This window comes from Gekko japonicus, unplaced genomic scaffold, assembly GCF_001447785.1.
Source record: "Gekko japonicus isolate JY-2015 unplaced genomic scaffold, Gekko_japonicus_V1.1 scaffold1871, whole genome shotgun sequence".
Taxonomy (NCBI): Eukaryota; Metazoa; Chordata; class Lepidosauria; order Squamata; family Gekkonidae; genus Gekko; species Gekko japonicus.
Genome location: NW_015163659.1, coordinates 220,055 through 244,686, shown reverse-complemented (window position 1 = coordinate 244,686; position 24,632 = coordinate 220,055). Strand labels below are relative to the sequence as shown.

Below are 24,632 nucleotides of genomic sequence, written 5' to 3'. Positions count from 1 at the left end.
AACAAAGCGTGTACTCCACCTTGGAGCCGCTGCCCTTTCTTGAGACTACGACTTCTGGAGAATATCAGACAGATGATATATTGGAGAACGCATTGGGTTGGACCCAGCCAGCTTTTTCATACAAGCCCACCTTATTCCCCTCCTTACTACACCTCCATCCCATATGGCTTTTCTCCATGATCCACACCATTGGCTTTCTGGTGGTCAAACGGGTTCCTCCCCTTTTCACTGGCAGAAAACTCGTTGGATTAAACCCATTCGTTTCCTAATCACTTGAAGATGGTGGTGGTGCACACACTAAAGTGTAGACATTTATTTTTCTTGAAATCAATGGGAGGACTGCTTTCTCTGAGCATACTGGGTCCAAAGTAAACAACTGAATAGCCAATTCCCACGTTACACAGACTTAAACAGGTACAAATTTGTGTCGGTCAGCCATCCACCTGCAAATACTTTCATCAAGAATTACAGAAGTGAGTTATTCCAGAACACAGAAATTGATGGTGTGGTTTATTTTACTACTAAGCTGAAGCGCTTTTGAAAAAGGGACCCCCCTCCCAGGCAGGTTTAATAACAAAGAATTACAACAGCAAACTCTACAGCTCTTTAAAGCGAGTTCAAACATTTTGCTTTGAAATGAATATGCTCATAGTAATCATGTTTAAAATATCCCCCAAAACACTCAGCTTTCTATCATCCAACATTTTTGTTTTTGTGGGTATGAACAGCAGTAACAGGAACCTCAGGGACTTAATAAGACACACATTTATAAAGCTCCTGGTTAGAGGATCCTACCTAATCGGTAATTCCTCAAGCTTAGTTAACCAAACCTGGTCATATTCCAGAAAATACAAGCTGATTGCTAGAAAGATCTTTAAACACATGTATTAAGATTTAAAAAATCAGTATGTTTTCATTGCACAGCAAGAAGACACAAGTTATAGCCATCATCTGAAATATCAGTAAAGAAGACAGTAAAAAAAACCCAGCAGTTAAAATATGAAAAGACCTTGACAACGATCATAGATCATTTAGGCTTCCTGTGGGACACAAATACATCTACACATTAATTACAATCCTACTACAGAAGCCCTACAAGCAGCATTAAGTGACCTGCAGATTAGATAAGGAGTACAAGATTTGGAGGTAAATACCAGAAAAAGGTAAATACCAGAAAAAGCCGTCACCACCAGAAGGTAAACTGAGCTATTATGGACAGATGGGAATGTACACTGTGCCAAACCCAGAGCCATTACGTACTTTATATATTGATATTTTCTCCATTCTACTTTTCCTTAATACGATAGCCTGGCGGAGTAATTTCAGTTACATAAAAGTGGCCATGGTACAAACACAGTAATGTGTAATTGCCTAAGTTGTCGGGGAAAATATGCTTCTGACAACCATGTCAGATTTTTGTGGCTAGTGACACAACAGAGTATCTATACAAGAAATGCTCTCTGCCCCAGGCTAGTTACCTCAAATGGGACAAAGCTAGCATTTAGAACCCCCCCCCCCATTTTAAATGGGTATCATAGCCTGATAGTTTGAGTCTCACAACAAGGAGACACTTCACTTCTGTTGACTTTTGTTGCTGTAATGCAGATTAGAAAGACAATTTCCCATCGTTTAAAAATTTGACCCATGAAGAATCAACATTTCTAGAGAAGAAGAAAAAGCGCTTTGTGGCTTTAAGAATCCAGAGAGTGCAGTAATCATTCCAAGTGTCTGAACCCTTCTTTCTCTTCCTCTCCTATTTCTTGTCTTTCAAAAGGTAAGCCAGTGAGCTGGAATTGCTTTTATTTTTGTATAAGGCCTCGATCTCATTAGGCACTAAAGAAATAAATCAAAAATTTTAGGACACATGCTACATTGGAGTTCCATTCCAAGGCTCAAGGCGAAAAAAAACTTTTAAAAAATCACAACACAAATACACAAAGTCAATTAAAAAAACCCAATCAACTTTTAAATACATATAGAAAAGCAAAAACTGTTTTGGCTTCTTCTAGAGTAAGCACAACTCCAAAGTGCCTCCCTCCCCCCAAAAAACCCCACCTTGGATACTGGCCCCTGAGAAAACAGTGCTCTGCCAAGGAACCTGAAATGCCACATAGCAGAATACAATTCAAGGACACAGCTGCAGTCTACCCACTACTTATGGTATGCATGAGCTGTTTATTGTATGTATTATGCTGCACTTACTACACTGTGCTGCAATTCTGTAGTTCCATTCTCTGCACTGTTTGACATATCACAACTGATAATTTTTTTGCACTGTTTCTAGTTTTTGTAATCCTGGTCCTTTGGCACTGTTTGTTAGATATCACATGCTATTATGCTATCTGATTGTATTGTTTTATACCCTACAATCTGCCTCAAGTTTCAGTGAGAAAGGTGGGCTGTAATAAAATAAACACATACATGCAATTTCAGAAGAATAGTTTAGCGGTATCATGATTATATGGGTGTGCTCACGATCGTAAGTGAATACAACATTTGTGGGGAAGCCAAACGATCTGCAAGGCCACCACTATATTGATATGGCTTATCTAAAAAGAACACAGGGATTTTTTCAGAATTTTAAGACATGTCATCCTGATATGTGTATATGCGGCACTCTACAAATTATAAATTACACCCAATTGTTGACATATACAAAATAGTTTTAAAATCTGGATTGGAAAAAGAGACATTTACCCTAGTTGATAAGCATACTGTAAATTACCAAGCAAGCCATTTTGAAATTATATATCAGCTGCTGGGGGGGGGGGGGGGGGGGGGGGCGCCAGTGTTTTTTAGACATTCGGCGTCCCAAAGCATCATGTGTTTATGCAGATATTGCAATTAAATGTTCTGAATGGACTCAGCACTATCAGAATGCATTATGGGAGCTACTTGCTTACATGATATGAGGGGTGCGGAAACTGGAGAAAATGCGAAAATGTCCTGTTTGATCATCAAATACTAGAGTATATCTGCTGACTCTGGCCCACTGCAGTCAACATTTTGAAAGATTTTGAGCTTAAACAATGAGGCATTAAGCCAAGTAGAGGATTTCTCGTTCTATAGCAACACATTTTAAAGAAAATGTGACTCTGAACAAGACTTTGGAAGAGTATGGTGCTTTAACAACAAGCAAAGCTTCAGTGAAATCCAGGGTTGTAATGAACCCCTCATGCCAAATGTTGATTTGGCATGGAATGACTGAGCTATGCACCTCAACACTGTCATTGTTACAGTACATCTGGTCCAAGTACAATATGGTCAGGATCCTTTCATTTCCAGCTGTTTTGTTGGGATTTACACACACACACTTCAAAATACATAATAAATATACCAGTGACTCAACATGTAAGAAATACATTTATGAGGTTTTTATTATACAAATCTCCTTAACTGATTTGCAATCAATTCAGTCTGCACATAAAAATTAAAAAGCAGCAGTCTTTGTTATTTTACTTACATACTGTACTGCCATGTCCAAAGAGCAGCCAAATTTTACCTCCTTGCTATACAAAACAGGGCAGTTTGGGGGCCTGAATAAGGGATTGTTAGAGGATAAACACACAGAATATACGGCAATATCAAAGAAACTCCTTGAACAAAAAGCCCAGTTATGTTCTCGAGACAAACATGCATGCTTTGAAAATGCGCTGGCAATACGATAGCAAGGGAGGCTGCTTTGAGCGACAGTCACTCACCTAAGATACTGCACAACACTTTGAAAATTTAGCCTTCTACATTTCTTGCCCAAGAGGAGTGGGTATGTCACTTCTCTGAAGGCGTCTGATCCATCTCCAGCATACATAAAAGGGTCCTCCCCCCATAAATAATGTTAAGACTGGCCTTTGAGTATCAGTTAACTAAGAAGGGAAGATTGGTACTGTATGAAGAGGCTATGGTACATTCCATGGAAGAAAAAAACCTTTCTCAGCATTAGATTAATAAAGTAACAGGTTAAGTGAACGATGCAATCCACCAAAAACCAAATGAAGCAGATGAATGAAACACATTGTGGAGTTCACAGCCAGGAATACCTAAAGGCTTTGATTTCACGTTAAGTTTTAGGAATATTTTTCCCACCCATGTGAAAGATGCTGAGGATACAGTTTCCCTACTAGTCACAGGTAAAAGCTAGCAATTAACTGCAGAATTACATTTCATGAAGTTCTCCATTTCAAAGGGGTTTTGAACTGTGCAGCAGTTGACGCACAGCTTTTTAAAAAACTGAGACACACACACACACACTTCCAAATTTTATGCAAGAAAATTTAGATTTCCTTCAACAGTTGGTGTGTATGGAAAGGAGAACCTAAAGGATTGTAAATGGCTTTCAAATCCATGAAATTTGTCTGGTTGTTTAACAAAGACGGCACTGCAACAGACCAATCTCCCTCTGCAAGGCAATGGCTCAATCGGCCTGTCTTCCACAACATGCTGCTCCTCTCTGTTTATAGTCCTCCAGCTGCTTGTGGAGGACCTCTCCATATCAGACTTACATTGGGTGGTTTGTAACAGCACAAGCCCTAAAACGCTTTCTGGGGAGTAAGCCCCACTGAATAGACACAAATAGGATTGATTGTAACTGTGTAGGATTGCTCTCTACAGAGCCATCTTTCACAATGAAAGTAATCAAAGTTTTTGCTCAAGGAAGAGCTACCATGAGTCACTCCCTTAAAAAAAAAAAAGAGTACAAGAAGTAGGTAGCACTTTGGCTTTTCACAAGCATGCCAAATAGTGGCTTGATACACTTATATCCAATTTATGAAGGATCACTGGTGGTACATCCTGTATTACATTTTTGCCTGGGGCTGATTTGATGAAAAATTGCCTTTGTGGTCCTAAATTGCACGGCTAAAGAACAGTAGTGTATCTAATTCTGAACACGACACCTATGCAGATAGAAAAACCCAGAGAATGGGGCCAGGTTCAGCTAGGGGGTAGCTACCCACCCAGCATTAGCCAGGCAGATGTTGGCAGTGACAGTGCAGGTAGGAGGACAGGTTGGCAAGTGACTGGGATACAAAAAGGATGCAATCCCCCCCTCCACCCTCTGTAAATCTCATAGGCCCCCTGATTGTCTTATCAAATGGCATAGATCACTACATAATACATCTGAACCTACAGTGTGACTGTACAACATCCTGGGAACATCCTAGAGTTTTACTGGCAATTTTAAAAAAACAACAACACTATTATGAGCAAGTGAAACATTCCCTGTATTAAGTAAAATGGGTAAGCTGGATAAGAATACTCTGGAAGTAAAAATAAGAATGAAGCAGAGAGAAGGAACAGGGCCACGCTGTTGCAGAGAATAACCCCCAAGGTATGCACGAATATCTTGGCTGTTTAGAACACCCCCCCCAACCAAAATATACCTGACATAAAATTTTAAGGTGGGGGTGGAGAACACAAGGGTAAGCGGAGGATTCACTGGGATGTGCAAACGAAGCTGAGTGCAGCATACTGGTGCAAACAGAACGAGGCTGATGATAGATGGGGACAGGCTGAGCTCAGTATGAGCAAAGCGAACCTCAGTCATGCTGGGGGGGGGGGACAGGAGGCTGACTGGAATGTGTGCTCAGCTAGCTTGCTTCTGAGCTAACTCAAATCTCAACAATTATCTATAGTTGAAAACACATTTCATAAACATTTTGAAAATAAAAAATATACAGTGAGAACTTCATAAATACACTGGTTCAAATTTCTGAACAGAGAGCAAGACACTGCACTCAAATTAACAAGGACATGGGGAGGAAGGAAATAAACAAAATCAAAAGGCTTTGTGTGTAATCCACCTGCAACAATCACTGAGAAACATACAGTGTTAATGTAGAAAACACGAATGTGGCACAGAATGGAAAGGGTCTTGAAAAATGGACTACGGAATTATGGTGTAGCATAATCACAAACACATTTTGAAGTGAGCGCCACAGATCCTAAATTAAGTAGGATTAGGATTGCAACCTTCACCTCCACATATCTAAACATACGCCTATTTAGAAATGAGAGGATCTGCTCTGGCCTTTTTTAAAAAAAAATAAGCAGGCTAAATATGCAAAGAAAGGAAGTGAGCAGGTGGAGGGGAGAACCAAGCAGGATTAAAAAGGTGCACAGAAATGTCCAATGATTAGGTAGAAGGTACACCTCACCAGTGTTCCCTCTAAGTTGAGTTAAGTGTGAGCTAGCTCACAGTTTTTTAGCCTCTGGCTCACACATTTTTGCCTTAGCTTAGGAAGGAGGGCTCCAGAGCAAACGGATTTATAAAGTAGCCAAATAACTTGCTCACAACTTTCATGCCAGTAGCTCACAAAGTAGAATTTTTGCTCACATGACTCCATAGTTTAGAGGAAGCACTGCACCTCACACGAACACGTTATTCATGATGTGCAGAGAAAAACCATAACAAAGTACAGAGGAGATAGAATGGAGCTTATTTATACCTATTGATGTTTTATAATGATGAATTCTTTATTGTTATTGTATTTCACTAGCTGGTGCTATTTTAATGGTTAGAAGTATTTTAGCGAATGATTATTGTTGAATGTTTTATTATAAACCACTCTGAGACTGTACAGGAGAGGATGTGGTATAAAAATGAAAAAATAAAAATAAAACAAATAAGTATCAATTCACAGAAGGGAGAAAGACGCCTCTCAAAAACTGAGAATACATATTATATAAAAGATGTATATTTTAGCTGAATACCATGGTTTTAACAAAAAAGCCAAAAGGAAAATAATGGCTTCTGAAGAACCATGGAGAGTGGGAGAAATTAAGGAAGGAACAAGGTCAGAAATGCAAACATAAAAGTAACTGAATCAGTCTATACACATTTAGTAAAGATACTGAAACGACACATGAGTATTTTTAAAGAAAACAGTTTTTTTGGGGGGGACCACCAGGAAAAGTATCTTACAGTCTCTCAGGAGTGCCAAGGAAGTATTTTGGGTAAGAAAGAGGATTTTAAAAACACTGTATATCAAATATCTCCAGCATTATTTTAAAGCATAAGGGGAAAATTGTGAATGTGTTCCTGAAACAAAGAAGCAACTCAATAAAGGCTGATTGGAGACAATGGAAAAGAAAACCAGCTGAGTTCTTGTGCCAAACATTTGATATTAAAGTGCATTACTTGCATCTACAAACTGAAGCAAGACCATGGAAACGATGCTTGTTTTTAAAACACTAAAAGAAAATTTGAAGGCATGCAAACTGAAGTGATAATGAAAAGAAACTGTAAAACATTTGAAAAGCACTCAATCATTAGAGAGAAATTTAAAGGAAACATTGAAAGGGGAGGTAAAGTATCTAAGTTACTAAGAAAAAAATAGTTTCCAGATGTTATTAAAATGCTAAATACATATTTTAAGAAGCTAACTAATGAAACATTTTATGTTTTAGAAAGATGATATTGGAATGTGACATCAGCACACAATAGTCACCAAAAACATCGCTTTCATTTCCGAACAATTATAGATCCAGAGGAGTTAGCCGTGTTCGTCTGTTGCTGCAAAATAGTAAAAAGCTCAGTAGCACCATTGAGACCAACAAACTTTATTGTAGCATAAGCTTTCGAGAAACACCGCTCTCTTCATCAGATGTAGGGCTCCCAAATCTCGCCAAATCGCGGTGGGGGATCCGCATGTCTTTGCAGAATCTGTGCTGCGGGGACGGCGAGACGCATTGCACCGCCGTCGCCAGGACATGATGCTACGCGTCGCTCTGGCAACGGGGCTGTTTGGAGCCCCATTGCCAGAGCGACGTGTAGCGTCATGTCCTGGCGACGGCAGGTGCAACACATCTCGCCGTCCCCGCGGCACGGATTCTGCAAGGACACACGATCCCCCGCTGCGACTTGGCAACCCTAATCAGATGCATGGAGGATACTCCATACATCTGACAAAGAGAGCTGTGTTTCTCGAAAGCTTATGCTACAATAAAGTTCGTTAGTCTTTAAAGGTGCTACTGGGCTTTTTACTAATTTCCAAACAAGAAATTCAAGTGAGGCTGAATCTCCTATATCCCCTCAAATGTGCCATGAAATTCACAGAGCCCCATTTGCCCTATGCATATTTTTTTCAAGATTGGAAAATGTGGTGTAGTGGTTAAAGTGTTAAAAATTAATAACTGGAAATGTTAAAGTTACTTTAAGCTCAATGTTAGATGATAGGGTACTATCTTTCTCTTGTAGAATAGGGAGTTTTTACAGCTGTAGCCACTGTATGATTTTGGCATCGTACAATGATGTGGGACTATAACTCATTATGTGCCACACTTTTTTAGCAACAAGCTCAACTCAGAATGTAAAGTGAGATGGCACTACCACAGAGTGTACAGCTTGGGAAAACTCCTGCACTGTATAGATTTCACCTTGCCATTTTCCTTCTGATCTCCAACACATCACAAGAAGAAATAGGCTGGAGAGAGTGCCCACAGTAACATACTATGGAGGGAGCAGGTTTGGCCCACTGTAATCCAATACGACAGATGACATTATTATTAAATAAAAAAGCAAGCACCATTGACCACTCAGTTCCCCATTCTAGAAATAATACAACAGTGTTAGAGAGGATAAGCAGTAGAAAGCATCCTTTCCCCATTTCGAAAGTATCTTGAACATTTAGAATAATAGTTTTCACAAGATCTTCATTTTTCTTTGCATCAACTTTCAGTTGTTCACAAAAATTCATTATTCTGCCTATTGTTGTGCTTATTGTGGACTGATGTCAAGTTTTAACAGTTCCAAAGCTTCTCAACCAGAATTCATTCAGAGGGAACAGAAGCATTCAGAAGTATGGCTGTTCTGTGCTATTAGACTTCCTAGAAAAACTAGTAATAATTTGTGAAATAAGAAATTCATTGGATTGGTTAAGAACATATGAGAACATAAGAGAAGCCCTGTTGGATCAAGCCAATGGCCCATCCAGTCCAACACACTGTGCCACACAGTGGCCAAAAACCAGGTGCCATCTGGCCTGCTAAAGTGGGAACCTTCCTCCATCTCGGAGAGCCTTCTGCCAAGATCAGAGATTGGAGCAAAACTCTGGTACTGCACTAGGATCTGAGAGAGCTGGTTTTGAATTCCCACTCTCCCATGGAAGTTCACTGGGTGACTTTGGGCCAATCACACACTCTTGGCCTAACCTACCTCACAGGATTGTTATTCCGAGGATAAAATTGTAAGAATGATGCTGTAAACTACTATGCACTCCCATTGAGTAGAAAAGCAGAATCTAACTATCTTAAATAGTAAGTACCCATTATTCTACGTTATTCAAGGAACACCTTGAAGGATATTAAACTAAGCGTATCTAAATTTATATAGTAGATGTTTCAGCATACATACTTGTAACTTCCTGTAGGAAATCCAAACAAGGTCGGCTGCTTCCAGAAATACTTATTGAAACGGCCAGTGGAGTCTGTCCTTCATAGTTCCTTGTGTTAGTATCTGCTCCATAATTGTACAACATCTGTGCACACAGTACGTCATCCCGAAGAGCAGACAAGTGCAACGGTGTCTGCCCATCCTCTAAGCGCCCCAAGTTTGTGTCTGCCCCTCTCTGCAGGAACATCCGGCAGTAAGAGTGGTTGCTTTTGATCACAGCGTAGCGTAACAGGAAGCCGTTCTGAATGTCGATGTTGGCGTTGTGATCAAGGAGGATCTTGACACAGCTGGACCTTTCACGGATAATGGCTAGCTGAAGTGGTGTTGTACCTTTGTCGCTGAGCGGGTCAACCTCAGCCTTGAACTCCAGCAGGAGTCGGACAAACGAGTCTCTACCATAGTGCGCCGCCACATGCAGGGGTGTCCAGCCATCGTTGCTCTTTGCATTAATAATATCAACACGGTAGTCCGATTCCAGCATCAGGCGTGCAATCCGGGCCCGGCCGTGCATGGCTGCGTAATGCAGAGCGGTGAAACCTCCAATTAAGTCTTTCACGGTGGGATCAGCTAAAATTGGGGGGGTGGGGGGTGGGAGATGCAGAAGAGTTTGTCGTCAGTGAGAACATACAAAAAGGCAAACTATAATAACTTTCCCCTAACAGTTTCAGGTGAGTAGCCATGTTGGTCTGCAGTAGAAGAGCTAGATTTGAGCCCCGTTAGCACCACAGAGACCAACTACATTTTCGGGGTACAAACTTTCAAGAGTCAAATCTCCCTTTGTCAGCTTTTCCGCAAACATCATTAGATCTGTTGGGAAGGTTGCTTACAAAATGCTTTTATCCAGCAGTCACTTCATAGGACCCAGAATTAATCCAGAGCCTTAGAACATTATTTTTATTGATTTAAAATAAATATTGCAAAAGAACTGGGGAGATGACAACAGTTAGCCCTTTGCTTTCACCTGCTGGAAACTAAATCAGGTGTTATTTATTTATTTATTTATTGCATTTTTACCCCGCCCTCCCCGTGAACGGGCTCAGGGCGGCTTACACAGGGGCACAAGCCCATACATAAAAACAATATAAAACATTAAAAGCTATTAAGTCACAGCAGAGACAAATAAAGTGCTCCATACGACGAGATGGTCTCTGAAAATGGTATCGATCATTTCATTAGGGTGAAATTGTCCTGTCGATGGTCCAAGCCAGTCCAGCAGCCTTGATCTGAACAACTGTGCCACACAGGCGCACGAGACACTGGGTTCCTGCCTCTAGGATTTTGTACCTTTCAATTCACATCAGTGTCTCGTATCTCAAAACTGCTTTGACGCTTAAGGGAACTTAAAATGTGGTTTAGTGGTGTAAAGACAGCGGCTGCGGAATTGAAAAGGAAAGCAATGCTTCAGAGGCTTTGCTTTCAGACCATGTGACTTATTTTAAAATGATGAACAGAAAAGGATTTAACACATTTGTCACAAATTATGGGGACCCCCCCCCTTTTTGAGCAGACTAGCAGTGGTAACCACAATATAAAGCAACAAAGATGTTCAGGAGATCTCTTGCAAGGTATTGAAGCCAATAACAAAACTGTTATTTTGCTAAGGAATGCAAATTACGTAGAACAAAGTATTAAGTTAACTAAAATGGTTTTACACCACTGGTTTTCTCAAAATGTTCTTCTTCAATGAACAATGATTAACTGCTGGGAAATGAATGCAAGTGTTCTATGAATCAATATTATGTGCAGAATTTTAAAATGAAAAGCAGAGCAGAAGGCCAATCCACAAGAGACAGCTCAAACTGAAACGGGATCAACCAAGCCCAAATTTCAGACTGTGACATACAAATCTATCAAATGATGCTTTTGAGCAGTAGTAGCTGGACACAGTTTAGAGTTAATTTTCCCCTGTTGACTCTGTTTTGGTTGAAAGCCAAATTCAAGGGATTTTTTCCTTAATTCTCTCACAGTCAAGTTTCCTAGCCTTCAATGTGAAATCTAAATCTAACCGATCAGGTACTTCAAGCTCTAAAATTTCATGCCTCTTTCACCTTCCCCCCCCCCCCCACACCCCTTTTTTTTTAAAAAGAAGCATGTGTAGCAACATCTGCTGGCCCATGTTGAGGATGTATTGTGGTTTGGCGAGATGAGGTTGTTTGGGGGACAGGATGTAATGCTGTAAGAGATAAAGAAAGGTCCTCTATATTCTGCAGCATTTCTAAAGTATACAAGCCATGTGTTATCTCAGATCACCTAGATAAACTAATTCCTGTAACACAAAAATAATCCATTCCGGGTTATCATTTCACAAAATTCCAAGATAACCCAAGAATGTAAACATCTAATTACAACTGGGTGTGTGTGTGGGGAAAGTGCTGTAAGGTCACAGACAACTTATGGCAGCCCTGTAGGGTTTTGAAGGCAGGAGACATTCGGGGGTGGTTTGCCAATAGTCTGCTTCTGCTTCACAACCCGGGACTTCCCTGGTGGTCTCCCATCCAAGTACTAACCATGGCCGACATGGCTCAGCTTTCTAGGTCTGATGAGATCAGGCTAGCCTGGGCCATCTAAGTCAGAGCTACAGGAAGGGGTGGGGGTGGGAGATTTCAAGGGAAAAGAATGATGTTCGAATTACAAAATATCAGTATAGATATCACAGCCCTTAGAGTAAAGAAAATGAGCCAGATGGATAAGATTTAATATTCTTGCAACCATCACACAAACATGCTTCCCTTCCATCATGGTTTCTCTGTGCCTTGCTTGTACAGAACTGACAAGAGGCATGGCATCCGATCCTAAATGCTGGTTTCACCTCCTTATAAAAGCGAGATAAGACCTTTGGCAGTGCCATTATAGGGCTGGATCCTGCTGAGTCGTCAGTGTAAGGAGCTCCTTTCCTGCTCTTCACAAAGCAGTCTTTTCTGATTCTGGGGAAGTTAATTCCCAGGACTGCTGAAGACCAGTAAGGTATAGGAAGGGGACAAAATTGCAAGGACAGCTCTGCTGATGGAAGAGGGATGATTTCATTCTCTTCCTACTACTCCTCCTTCCACCTCATGGAGTTTTCATGGCAAGAGATGCACGGAGTTGGTTTGCCATTGCCTGCCTCTGCACAACAACCCAGGTCTTTCTTGCTGGACTTACATCAAGTACCAATCCCACTGAGCTTCCAAGCTCTGACAAGCCTGGGCTACTAGGGCTGCTACAATAAAGAACATATCCTAGCTCAAAATACATTTGATTTCTTGCCTAAGCAATTAGGTTTTGGATCTGTTAACATCCCCCCCCCAGCAATGAAAAACAAAGAAAGGCTTCCGAAAAGATCAACATCTCCAGGCCTACTGCTTAAATTAAACCCTTTATAGAAATATGTTACATGTAAACACAACCTATATAGCAGGGGTAATTTCGTAGAAAAAGAGCTAGGGGAACTCATTAGCATAACTCATTAGCATATGTCACACCCCCTGACGTCAGGGGCTCGGCGGTGGACCTGCAAGGCCGGCGGGAGTGCGAGGAAGCCCCGCCAAGGCCCTCCCTGGCCCCAGGCAGGCAGGGGTGGGGAGAGGCGGGGAGGAAGCAACTTACCCTCCCTCTTCTCCTGCCTCCTCCTGGCTGAATGAGGGCCGGAAGTGGGGCGGCCGGAAGCAAGGGGCGGGGCTTCGTCGTGTGCCCCGCCCCCTCACCCGGGGGAACTGCGATCCCCCGTGATCCCCTCCCCCCGAAATGACCTCTGCTATATAGTCAAGAAATAACCATGGCAGACTTGGATACAACTTGCACATACTGATATGAAACCAACGAACAGAATGGGCCCAAGTAAGAAAGTGACCAACCACTGGTAAATGTTTTGTCCACTTAAAAAGGAAAGAAACAAGAATCTCTGTAACTAAACACTTGGACGTGTATTCCAAACATTATCAATTATTCAAGCACAAACAGGGCACAATCTGGTGCTAGACAAATGATGTGTTGTTATTAAGACATTTACAAAGTGTGTTCTGAACAAACTGACAACAGATTCCTGTAAAAAGCTTAGAAATCACTAAAATTGGTTTAAAACAGTAAAAAACAAGCACAGTGGGCAAACTAGTGAAGTCTTCCAAGGGAAACAGAAGAATCCTGCTTCTGGGGAGGCAGGAAGTGACCTGAAAGAACAGCAGTTGTTAATCCATTTTAAATTCAGACCCGTTAGCTCTCATAAGAACATAAGAGACGCCAATGTTGGATCAGGCCAAAGGCCCATCCAGTCCAACACTCTGTATCACACAGTGGCCAGAAATACCAGTGCCATCAGGAGGTCCACCAGTGGGGCCAGGATTAATAATAATGATTATCTCATTATTAAAGATAATCTGCGCTCTTTAACAAATAATTCCAGAAAGCCTATACCTTACCATCTGAAGGAGCAAAAAGAGTCAACCTGTCAAATTTAAACAGTTTCCAGTAAGTCACATAAATGGCATTTTTACCAGACTCCTGTGACACTTCTATAATTTTATTTAAGATTATGGGCTTTCACTGGATCCCTTTTCTATTGGATTCACCTGTTTCTACAGTTGAACATTTGCAACTGATTGAAGTACAACAAAGCCCTTATGTCTTCTCACCCTACAACATGCCCTAGAATCCTCCATAAAGAGCCTGGTTCTGTATTGCACAACATTCCCTGAATACGTAACCACTGTATAGCAGCTATAATCGTCAAAGGATAACTAACACTGCACACCAATTTTTAAACATACCAAAAGATTATCAAATGTCATATATCAAAACTGGTACATCTAGGTGTCAGATACAGCTATTCAACAGAGAATGTCTGAAGAATATCTGCGCATGCAAAACCACCTGGAGAATATTTGGGAGGAAATTTGCTTTAGCTCTAGCCAACATCTTGTTCTACAAGCACTGTGCTGCCATCTTCTGGCCAAATTGGATGTCCTATTTATCATTAAAAGGTAAAGGTTCCCTTGCTCGAAAGCCAGTCGAATCCGACTCTAGGGTTGCGGTGCTCATCTCTGTTTCAAAGCCGAAGAGCCAGCGCTGTCCGAAGACGTTTACGTGGTCATGTGGCTGACATGACTAAACACCAAGGCGCACAGAACGCTGTTACCTTCCCACCGAAGTGGTACCTATTTGTCTACTTGCAATTTCTTGCTTTCGAACTGCTAGGTTGGCAGGAGCTGGAACTAGGGATGGGAGCTCACTTCGTCATGCGGCACACTCGGGTCTCGAACAGCTGAACTACTGACCTTCCACAGCCTGCAGTTCAGCGTCTTAACCACTTGAGCCACCACATATCATACTGGGTCTTAATTTTATGGTGCAGTATGAAGAGCATGCCTTATTTGAACCCCAAAGCTTCAAGCGGAAACTGTAACTCTTCTCTCCTGCAGACCATTGTGACTAAAAGCTTTACTTTAAGGTCAGGGTGGGAAGTCAGGGCAAAGCTATTCCAGGGGGCGCACAAACTGATGTTCATTACTGCCACCACTGAAAGGACCAGTTCCATAGCAAAAACAAGCACCATGTGGCAGTAAGAGCTTTCTGTTTAAACAGAACATGCACAGGTATATAAGGAGAACACTGCATAAAAAATCCAGAACACACAGAGAGAGATTTGATGCTTTAATGTTACCTCTCGTTCCTACAGTTCGCAATGCTTCTGTTTTCCTTCTAAGCAGGGCTTTTTTTTGTAGAAAAAGCCCAGCAGGAACTCATTAGCATAATAGGCCATACCCAACAGCAGGAACTCATTAGCATATTAGCACCCCTGACAGCACAGCTCATTCACATATTAGGCCACACCCCCATGTGTGTTTTATTCTCGGCGTTTGCCGTCTGTTGCCGCCCTGGGCCATATGGGTAGGGCGGGATACAAATCCCAGAATAAATAAATAAATAAATAAAATAAAATATTACCAGAAGTGTGGTCATCCAGCCACACCCACCTTTTGCTTCTTATTCTCTTTACCTTGTTTGTTGACAAAACCCAGCCACACCCACCTTTTGCTTCTTATTCTCTTTACCTTCTTTGTTGACAAAACCCAGGGCTTTTTTTTTAAAGCAGGAACTCCTTTGCATGTTAGGCCACACACCCCTAATTGTAGCCAGTCCTAATGAGTTTCTGCTGTTGGGTGTGGCCTATTATGCTAATGAGTTCCTGCTGGGCGTGGCCAACTCGGAAGCCAGCCGGAACTCCGTTCCTGTGCGTTCCTGCCCCAAAATAGCCCTGCTTCTAAGTATAGCCACAGGAAAAACAACAAAATTCTGTTTCACTGGTTCACTGAGAGATCCAAAAGCAGGAACAAAATCCACGTAAAACCTCATATTAGGACCAAATAATTGGTGCAAAACACTGTGTGAGCTGTCGAGCTCATCAGAACTCTTCACCAAGCTCAATGTTACAAAATTGAAAAAGAGAGAACAGTGGTTCCTAATAAACAGTATGACACTGGTTCTGTTCCTGGATTTGGATTTTAGTGTGGATCAGTACGGCTGTTCACATCATTTCCCCCCCACTGTGAGACCACCAGCAAAGACCCCAAAATTAAAATGCTCTTGCCAGGACACTGAAAGAGCAGCTGGCAACTAACTACATGAACAAAACTTAACACAAGGCCCTAATTCTTATTGTTATTGTGTGAAATCAGGATTTATAACTTGCCTCTAACAAATATATCTTCACCAGCTATCAATAGGCACTTAGTTATTGGGGAACACAACATTCATCAGAGTTTTGCGGAAATATGATGTCCCAGTTCGTTTTATATATAACTCTGAAGGATGTTAAGTTTCTTTACCCCACAGGCATTCATGGGTTAAAGCAGAAGGGGCCAGAACAAACATGAATTTCTACAGGTCAATTCCTGCTTATAAAGGGTTGGAGAAAATAAATGCTCTACGCCTTTTCTTTATCTAATGAAAACGCTATTCAAAGACATAACAGAAGGCTGCCACCCCATGGCAGATTTGGAAAACAATTCCTCTGACCACCAGCTCAATTGTGTCTACCCACACTTTATGACATCAGTTTGTGGAACCAACTAGAAAAAGAGGGGGCTGAGGGGGAGACGCTACCTATTTTTAAAAAGGGGGAAACAAGATAGATGAATTCCAAAATGAGGCCTGAAAGGCTGGACTGGAGTCTCTTTCTCTAGAACAAGATAAATGTCTTCAAATACTTTGCCAGGCAACCATAAATCCTTCTCTGTTAAGCCAACCAACCTCCATGCTCGAGGAACACGCGCACACATCTTTCTTTTCCTCTTGCTGCTGAGAAGTGGAGCAAGGTCCAGCCGTTGGCGTCTCGCCCATTTGGAGAGTAGCCCTGCTCTAACATCTTGCGCACAGTGTGAACATCCCCGGCAGCCACTGCAGCCTGAATCTGCAATTCCTCCTGTAGTTCGGGGTTCCTTCGACAGTGGTGATGTAACATCCTAGCAGAATCCACCTCCTAAAGAAGGGTCATGAGGTCTCTTCTGGTCACCTTCAAAGGACAAAGAATTAACAGACGAATGAGAAAAGGGAAAGCGAGGAGGAAAGCAACCACAACAACCACCCCTTAGTAGTATTTAGGATCCAAAGGACCATGGCTGGTATCAATGCACTGAAGTTTTTCCGTTTTCCCCCTTCTCACTGCATCTCCATTCGCCTCCTCCAACCCCAAGAACCATCCCTGAAGGCTGAGAGATCAGCCCCGTAGCTAGGGAATTCTTTGGGAGGGGGCCTTGGGGGGGCCCGTCAGCTAATTAAATGGAAGTACAGTGCAGGTGGTAAGTTGGAGCACTTTGGGGGCAGCCCTGGAGGGAGGGAGCCCAGAAGAAACACAAGGGGGCCGGGCCCCGTGGGCCCCATGTTAGCTACGGGCCTGTGAGAGATCTTCCCTCAACAGCAAAACTTTATGCAACATGAGTAACACTTGGGGGTCAACTGAGACCACGGGCAGAGCAACTTTGTGTCTGCCATTATCTTCCATTCTGGATAAGCCTTCAAGGCGACCAGGCACCCAAGCGCATTATTGTGCTGAAGTCTTGAGTATACTTCAAACTACTGTATCTGATTTTCCTTTGAATTATAAAACCTGAAGAGAGTTTCAGTGCCTAGTTTTCACATTGAAACTAGAATGAACTGTACCATCTTTTGAGAGCCACTATTCAACGCCCAAGGCAGGCAGGATATGAAGGATGCTTCTTAAAGCAAGAGTTTGCATGGAGATAAAGGGGGAAGGTGTCCAGTAGTAAGAATTCAAATATTAAAGGGGGGGGGGAAGCAAGCATCTTTATCTCACTTCTGAAGTCTCAGGGGCCTGAAGTGCTTTTAAGGCCACATTATGCAACACTGAGTTTTGATACCTGCATACAGCAAGAACAGCTGGAACCACAATTCAGAAGGTACATATTGCAAGTGAGAATGTACCAGCAACTTTTTCTCTCCTTGACTTGAGAATTTATGCAAAGGGGTGAGGGGAGAGGTGGTTCTGTCTTTACATTTCAACGAAAGAAGAACAGAAGCTCACACTCCACAGTGTAAAAACTGTTTTCAAAAAAATGAAAGGGTCAGAAATGTTTACAAATACACACTCAAAAAAATTACCAACACTGAAATGGCTCAGAAGTTCTTTAAACACTGTTTAGAAGTTCCTCTTTGGAGCAGTGATACATCGGGTGGGGCAGCAGTTACTGATGGAATTCTGGCATTTAAAGCTCAAAACCGTATTCAGCCTCTTATAGAAGTCAGTTTTGACAACAGATAACTAGAAAGTGCTTATTTGTTATGCAAGCAAAGGAAAATACCAACAGAAAACACTCATTTCTCTTGAAGAATTTTGCATGCGGGGAAACCGATTCTCTTCCCTGGAGGGAAGACTGAACAAGTGGGCTTGGACATCCTGAATAGTTTCCACTATAACACTTGCAAATAACCTGCTCTCCTAGAATGATGCAGACATATTAGCGGTCAGAGAGAGAGAGAGAGAGAGAGAGAGAGAGAGAGAGAGAGAGAGAGAGAGAGAGATTACCTTATAGGTAGAGGTTACTTTTTGTAAGGTACATTTCCCATCTTCATTATACATAACCTTGTGTGCAAGTGTAACATATCAAGAAAACCGCATCTCCTGCAAATGAGTAATACAGTATTGTTAGATCAAAACAAGCAAAGCACACAAGAGAGATGGCACAATCTCACATGCACATTGATTCCAAAAACTGTAATACCAGGGTGCCCAAAAGCGGGACAGAACCATGGGAGAGAATTCTTACAAAATGCTCACTTTAGGTACTTGACTGTAAATGAAGACAGAGAGACAAGGGGGGAAAGCAAAAAAACCCACACTCGTTTCTGCATCTTTTCTCCAGTATGTACAGATGTATAACTATTAAAGCCCAAAGGTACAGTCTCAAAACTCAAACCACAGAACGGTTATTTGGGCAGGAAACTATTCCTTTCCTGTTTCACCTTTACAATTAATCTAAAAATTTTAACAGAGATGATTATGCAGTGGGAAAGTCACCACTGGGATTAAAATAGAAGGCTCACACATCCAGGTGGCTTTAGTTACAGGTTCAGAAACTAACTTCCCTTTATCATGATTATAAGCTGATATCCTAGGAGACCTACATAGCAGGGAGCTGCTGCTAGCTGTTCAAGAGCACTGCTCGTTCTCATGGCTTTCATTATTAGCATTTCTTCTTCAAATGTGTCTTGAGGTTCACACGCCTTCTACAGCACTTGTAATGAGCTAACTGACCAATATGGGTGAGCTTTAACAGCACTTTAATATGGCTAATGTTCAAAACAGGCATGTTTTTGCCTGTCTATTACTCTGCATATGCATTACTTGGCTTTTCTAGTCTGTATTTTTTTCAGGGAAGGCCTTCTTTCCTTTGTCTTACCCTAGCAGAGGTGGTATTTCATTAAAACAGTGAATGGCCATTGTTTTTAGACCTCATTTTTTATTTCAGAATACTTTTAAGCTTCCACACTATGCTGAGTGCATGGGGTGGGGTGGGGGAATCCTCCTTCACCCTGTATTTTTATATCCTGCCTTTCTCTCCTTATAAGGGCCGCAAAGGTAGCTAACAATTTAAAACATCAATGATAAAATACACTGTAAAACTATTTAAATAACCCCACTCCCAAACATATTAAACCAATTTTTTCAGAGTTAAAAAACAGAGTTAAAATACATACAAAACAAAATATTGGTTAGGAAAGAGGGCTTAGTGAGGGAATGCCAAATGAAAAAAACAAGTCTTCACTCGTTGGCAGATGATGGCAACAGAAAGGGACAGACCAGTCTCCCTGTGTAGAGAGATCCAGAGCTTTGGTGCCATGACCAAGAAGCCCCTCTCCCAGGTTGCCACCTGCCTAATCTCAGAAAGTTGTGGTCACCTGAAGGAGAACCTCCAAAGATGACTGCAATGGTCAGGCAGGTTCATAAGGCAGTCATTCAGGTATGTTGGTCCCAAACCATATAGTGCTCTGAAGGTCAAGACCAACACCTTGAACGGTGCCCGGAAGCAAACTGGAAGCCAGTGTAGATGGGCCAAGACTGGAATGCTATGGTACCTACAACCAATCCCAGCCAACAACCTGTCTGCAACATTCTATACCAGTGATGGCGAACCTTTTAGAGACCAAGTGCCCAAACTGCGACCCAAAACCCACTTATTTATCGCAAAGTGCCAACACGGCAATTGAACCTGAATACTGAGGTTTTACTTTAGAAAAAACAACTCATACATTAACTTAAGATGATCCAAACAAAGTAAGGAAAGCAATCCCAAATGCTTTCATTTACTTAAAATTATTTGGCAGAGAATTCGACACTTTAATGATGGTCTGGGCCTGGCTGGGACGATGGCACGCGTGCCCACAGAGAGTGCTCTGAGTGCCACCTCTGGCACCCGTGCCATAGGTTCACCACCACTGTTCTATACCAACTGAAGTTTCCAAACACTTTTCAAGGACAGCCCCACATAGAGCGCACTGAGTAATCTAATCTAGATGTAACCAGGGCATGCACCACAGTGGCCAGATCTTTTCTGTCCAGGAAAGGCCACAGCTGGTAAAATATACTCCTTGCCACAGCTGCCACCTGCTTCAGCAGTAGGCCTGGATCCAAGAACACTCCAGACTATGGACCTGTATTGCTTCTCACAATTACTTTGCTAGATGTATCAGTGTACTGATGTTGCACATCAGCATTTGGGGTTGCTCTATCACTATTGTGCCATTGGTGCATCTACACAGCTATACTGCTTTTTGCCTAATCACATAGGACACTAAGGTAGAGTGTTAAGATCTGGAAATCAGGGCATGGTCTACCAAGAACTTAGATGCTCTAGAACAGGGATGAGGCAGTCTACCACTTTATATTCTTCTACTAGCAATAAATAAAAGAAAAATGCAGTTAGGAACAGAAAACCCAGGATCTCTATATGGATATTATTTGTAAGTGCCACATGACTGCTTCCCCCATTCTGGCCAAATGACATTTTTCACAGGCAGCCTTCTAAAACCTCTTCCTATAGCAATTTCAGCGAAGGGCAGGATAAGGAAGTGAAAATTACTGTGCTTGCTGTTGCTATGCACTGTTGAACAGCACTTATGCTATTATGTTCCACAAAGTGGCTGCATTTCACAGTGAACAAACGACAGTGGTCAGTGTGCGACGTTGCTCTCAGAAACACGCACCCCGATGCCTGCCCTGCTGCCATTTTATTATTCGGCAGGATCACAGTGCATAAAATTGACACAGTTGGTATATAGCATTTAAACCTATTAAATGTACAATATTTTATATACAGTGGTGGTTTTCTTGTTTGCAGCCATTTTATTATCAGCTGTCCTGTGCAAGTCACTAGGTCTTAGCTTGCCAACTGTAACACGGAAATAAATGTTTCTCTTCAGTGGAATACTGAGAAACTGCATGCTAAGGATTGCATTACAGTTGAGACTTTTATTCCAGATCAGTTTTTGTTAATCCAACAGAAGATTACGCACAAGTCTGAAAACAGACTGCAGCCTAGGAAGATTGCTGCTCCACTCCTGAAACTTCTGGAAATCTAGGAAAGTCCTACAGCATGAGAACAAGCCCCCCAACATTTCATAAATGGACCCTTTGGATTGCAAACACACAAACTAATTTAGAACACTACTTAAGTTAGGCTTAAGTCTATAAAAGACCACTTGCATATATTAGCTGCTTTGGTGATCCTATGAGGGCAGAAAGGTGGGGCAAAAATCTTGTTAATAAACACAAATTTTGACTGTAAAACGGCCATTTGAACAAGTGCAACTCCCCCCCCCCCAGTCTAAACATTCCACAACAGCATTTTGGCACAAACATAGGATGCATCTGAATACACTCAAATGTTTGGTTAAATGTAAAAATATTCAACACAAGACCTATGGAAGACGCTTCCTGTTTTTGTTTATCTTTGAGGGTTTTTTGCGGGGTTTTTTGCCAGCAACTTAGTTTCAAATTCCTGCAGTACCAAAGAGCTCCCTTAAACCCTGCTGAGCCTCACTGAACAAAAACAATATTTTACTCTTTGGCGACAACAGAATCAACACAGCCGAATACACATCCAAGAGGTCTATGACTAAGAAAATACTAATCAAGGGGAATAATTAATTTTCATGGACCTGCATAACAAGCATGCAGAAACTGATGCACAAGGGGGGGAAATCCACATCCAGCTAGAAGTTAATCTATTGTAATGAGTACACTTGGTCCTAGCTGCCTGGCATTCTTATTTTGAAACCTAAGTCATTATGGTTGTTTCTAGAGAGCTGCACGCCCTGGTTCCCCTAATTCTCCTCAGATTTAAGCTTGGGGGGGGGGGGATCAAATTATCTGAGTGTAAACTGTCAAATACATATAATCCAAGCTCATTCCAAGCACTCTGAACTCTCTAAAGTAGCTAACTGCCATCACATACTAGAGAATCCCTCTGGCTAGAAAAGCAAAAGTGGTGGTGGGGGAATAAAAGCCAGGTCCCCTTTCCTTCCCCCTCTCCTCCTCCACTTCTTCCTACCTGACTATTTAGAAGCAAGTCCCATTGTGTTCAATGATGCTTACTCTAAGGTAAATTTCCTTCATGTAGCTAGTTGGCTTCACAGATCGGAAAATCCCCCAAGCAAGTAAAGGTGTCTTGTCAGATGAAAAACAAGCCATGATCACAAAGATGCAAATAACAAAGAGAAAAGGGTTTTTTTAAAGCTGACAGCATGAAGTTTGCCAACAGACGAGCTTTGGTGTAAATGAAGCTCTCTGTATAAAATATGAGGATAACGTGTACGGCAGAGCTTGAATTTAAGACACATCTCCAGTTAGCTATAGGAAGTTTATTACATGCACAAAGGATGTACAATATAGAGAATCCAACACCAGACTGCAATTCTACACACAGTACACATGAAAATGGTTTCATTTGATTCAGTGGAGCTTCATTTTAAATAAACAGGCAGAAGCTCAGGTTCAAGAATTACCCTCATTGAGTAGAACCATTTCACAAGTAATTTAGGACAAACAATCATCTGCATATAATAGTGCGGAGACTGGTCTACTTGCCATATTGGACAGATAGAAGTGTGGATCGGATAAGGCTTGTGCCATAGAATTTATATAAAGTTAAATAAGGGAGCAAGGATGCATCCTTGCTTCATACCTCTCCTGACTGGAAACATGTGGGACAGATGACCCTGTGGGTTACATCTCACTGACAAATAACTGTTCTTGGGTAGTGTGCATATAAGGACAAGCAGACTGTGCGTGGTCTATTGTGGAAGCTTCTAGTTTTAGCCATAGTCTGTCAGGTGAGATACTATCAAATGCCATCTTATAATCAACACAGGCTGCGTAAAGTGCCCCATGAGGCCTGGTGGTATATTTCTCCACCAGATGATGCAGAATCAAGCGATGACCCAGGACAGATAATCAAAAATGCCAGCCCAGTCCTCTCAGACAACCTGCCAATATGTAGAGAGGAAACACCTCATGGCATAAGCAACGTAACGCTTCAGCCAACAGCAGTAATTTGGCTAACGAAAACTCACAAACCAGTGAGAGCACAGAGGAGGAGGACTACAGATTGTCACCTGTATACAGAATCCTGTTACATCTTTGCCTCTTAAGCGGTGTTTCGAATTCAGAATATCCACGTTTCCTCTGAAGCAACATGAGCCTGGCACCATGAGGAGAAGGAACCAGGTCTGCAATCACTGCAAAACAACAACAACAGAAAAAGGAATAGGGGAATTAACAGTGTTGCTAATCTGACATGCCACGATTAAACAGCATTAGGTCTGGTAAGGGTGAAAGGGGGAAACAGCCACGGCTCTCAGCTTTTTGGACTTAGGACTCAACTGTAAACTTAAAACCTTGCTGCTACCTGGAATTCTAATGCAGAGAAAACACACACACAACTGGACCAGCACAGGATATAAGAAAATCCGTCTTTGTTCTGAAATGTCTGGGAAACAGAACAACCAAATCCTCTACACTGTTCAACTAAGATCTCCCTCACCAAGCCCTGCTCCCTGTGCTGCCTTCAGAGGGGAGGCAGCTGACAACCAGAAACAACTTTTTCCAGTGGCACCTTACCTGTGGAATACCTTACCCCTTGAGGTTCACCTCACCTAAACCCTACTGTCTTTTAGGGGCTAGGCCCAAATGTTTCTTTTTACTCAGGCTTTTAATTAAAAGGCTGACCTTCAGCATCTTTTTTATAGTCTGCTTCTAGCTGGAACTCTTTTATAAGACTCATTTTAAGCTGCTCAGCGTTTTATGTTGCTTGCATGCTAGGAAAAGTTGAAGGCAGCAGGAAAAGAGGAAGACCCAACATGAGATGGATTGACTCAATCAAGGAAGCCAGGGCCCTCAATTTGCAAGACCTCAGCAAGGCTGCCAATGACAGGACGTTTTGGAGGTCATTCATTCATAGGGTCACCATGAGCCGGGAGTGACTTGCTGGCACACAACACACACACACACACATCCTTTGGCTGATAGTTTCAAGCGGGTGCATGCACACGAAAGCTTATCCTCCGGCTGAATTTGTATTCATTAACAACTTCTGTGGGTTTTCCTGCTTGTTTTGGTTATGTTTTATTTTTGTAGGACACCACAAGCAGGTTCACTAGAGAGGCAGCAAAGACATTTTTCAGATAAATAAAACAGGAGAAGATATGACAGTACAGTAGCCCTTTTCAGTCATTCAAAGTGCATGCAACTCAGAGG

The 24,632-nt window shown here is 41.9% G+C and overlaps 1 protein-coding gene across 1 annotated transcript in view; it reads right to left on the bottom strand.

The window, feature by feature from the left end:
* Positions 1–23,601, bottom strand: part of ASB7 (ankyrin repeat and SOCS box containing 7) — a 28,466-nt gene extending 4,865 nt beyond the window's left edge. The window contains exons 1-4 of the mRNA XM_015407722.1: positions 23,492–23,601; positions 18,405–18,500; positions 16,613–16,874; positions 9,350–9,955 (exon numbers count right to left, since the gene is read on the bottom strand). Coding sequence (XP_015263208.1) covers positions 9,350–9,955; positions 16,613–16,823 — 817 coding nt within the window. The 5' untranslated portion in view covers positions 16,824–16,874; positions 18,405–18,500; positions 23,492–23,601. The remainder of the gene's footprint in view (positions 1–9,349; positions 9,956–16,612; positions 16,875–18,404; positions 18,501–23,491) is intronic.
* Between the last annotated feature and the right edge of the window lie 1,031 nt (positions 23,602–24,632).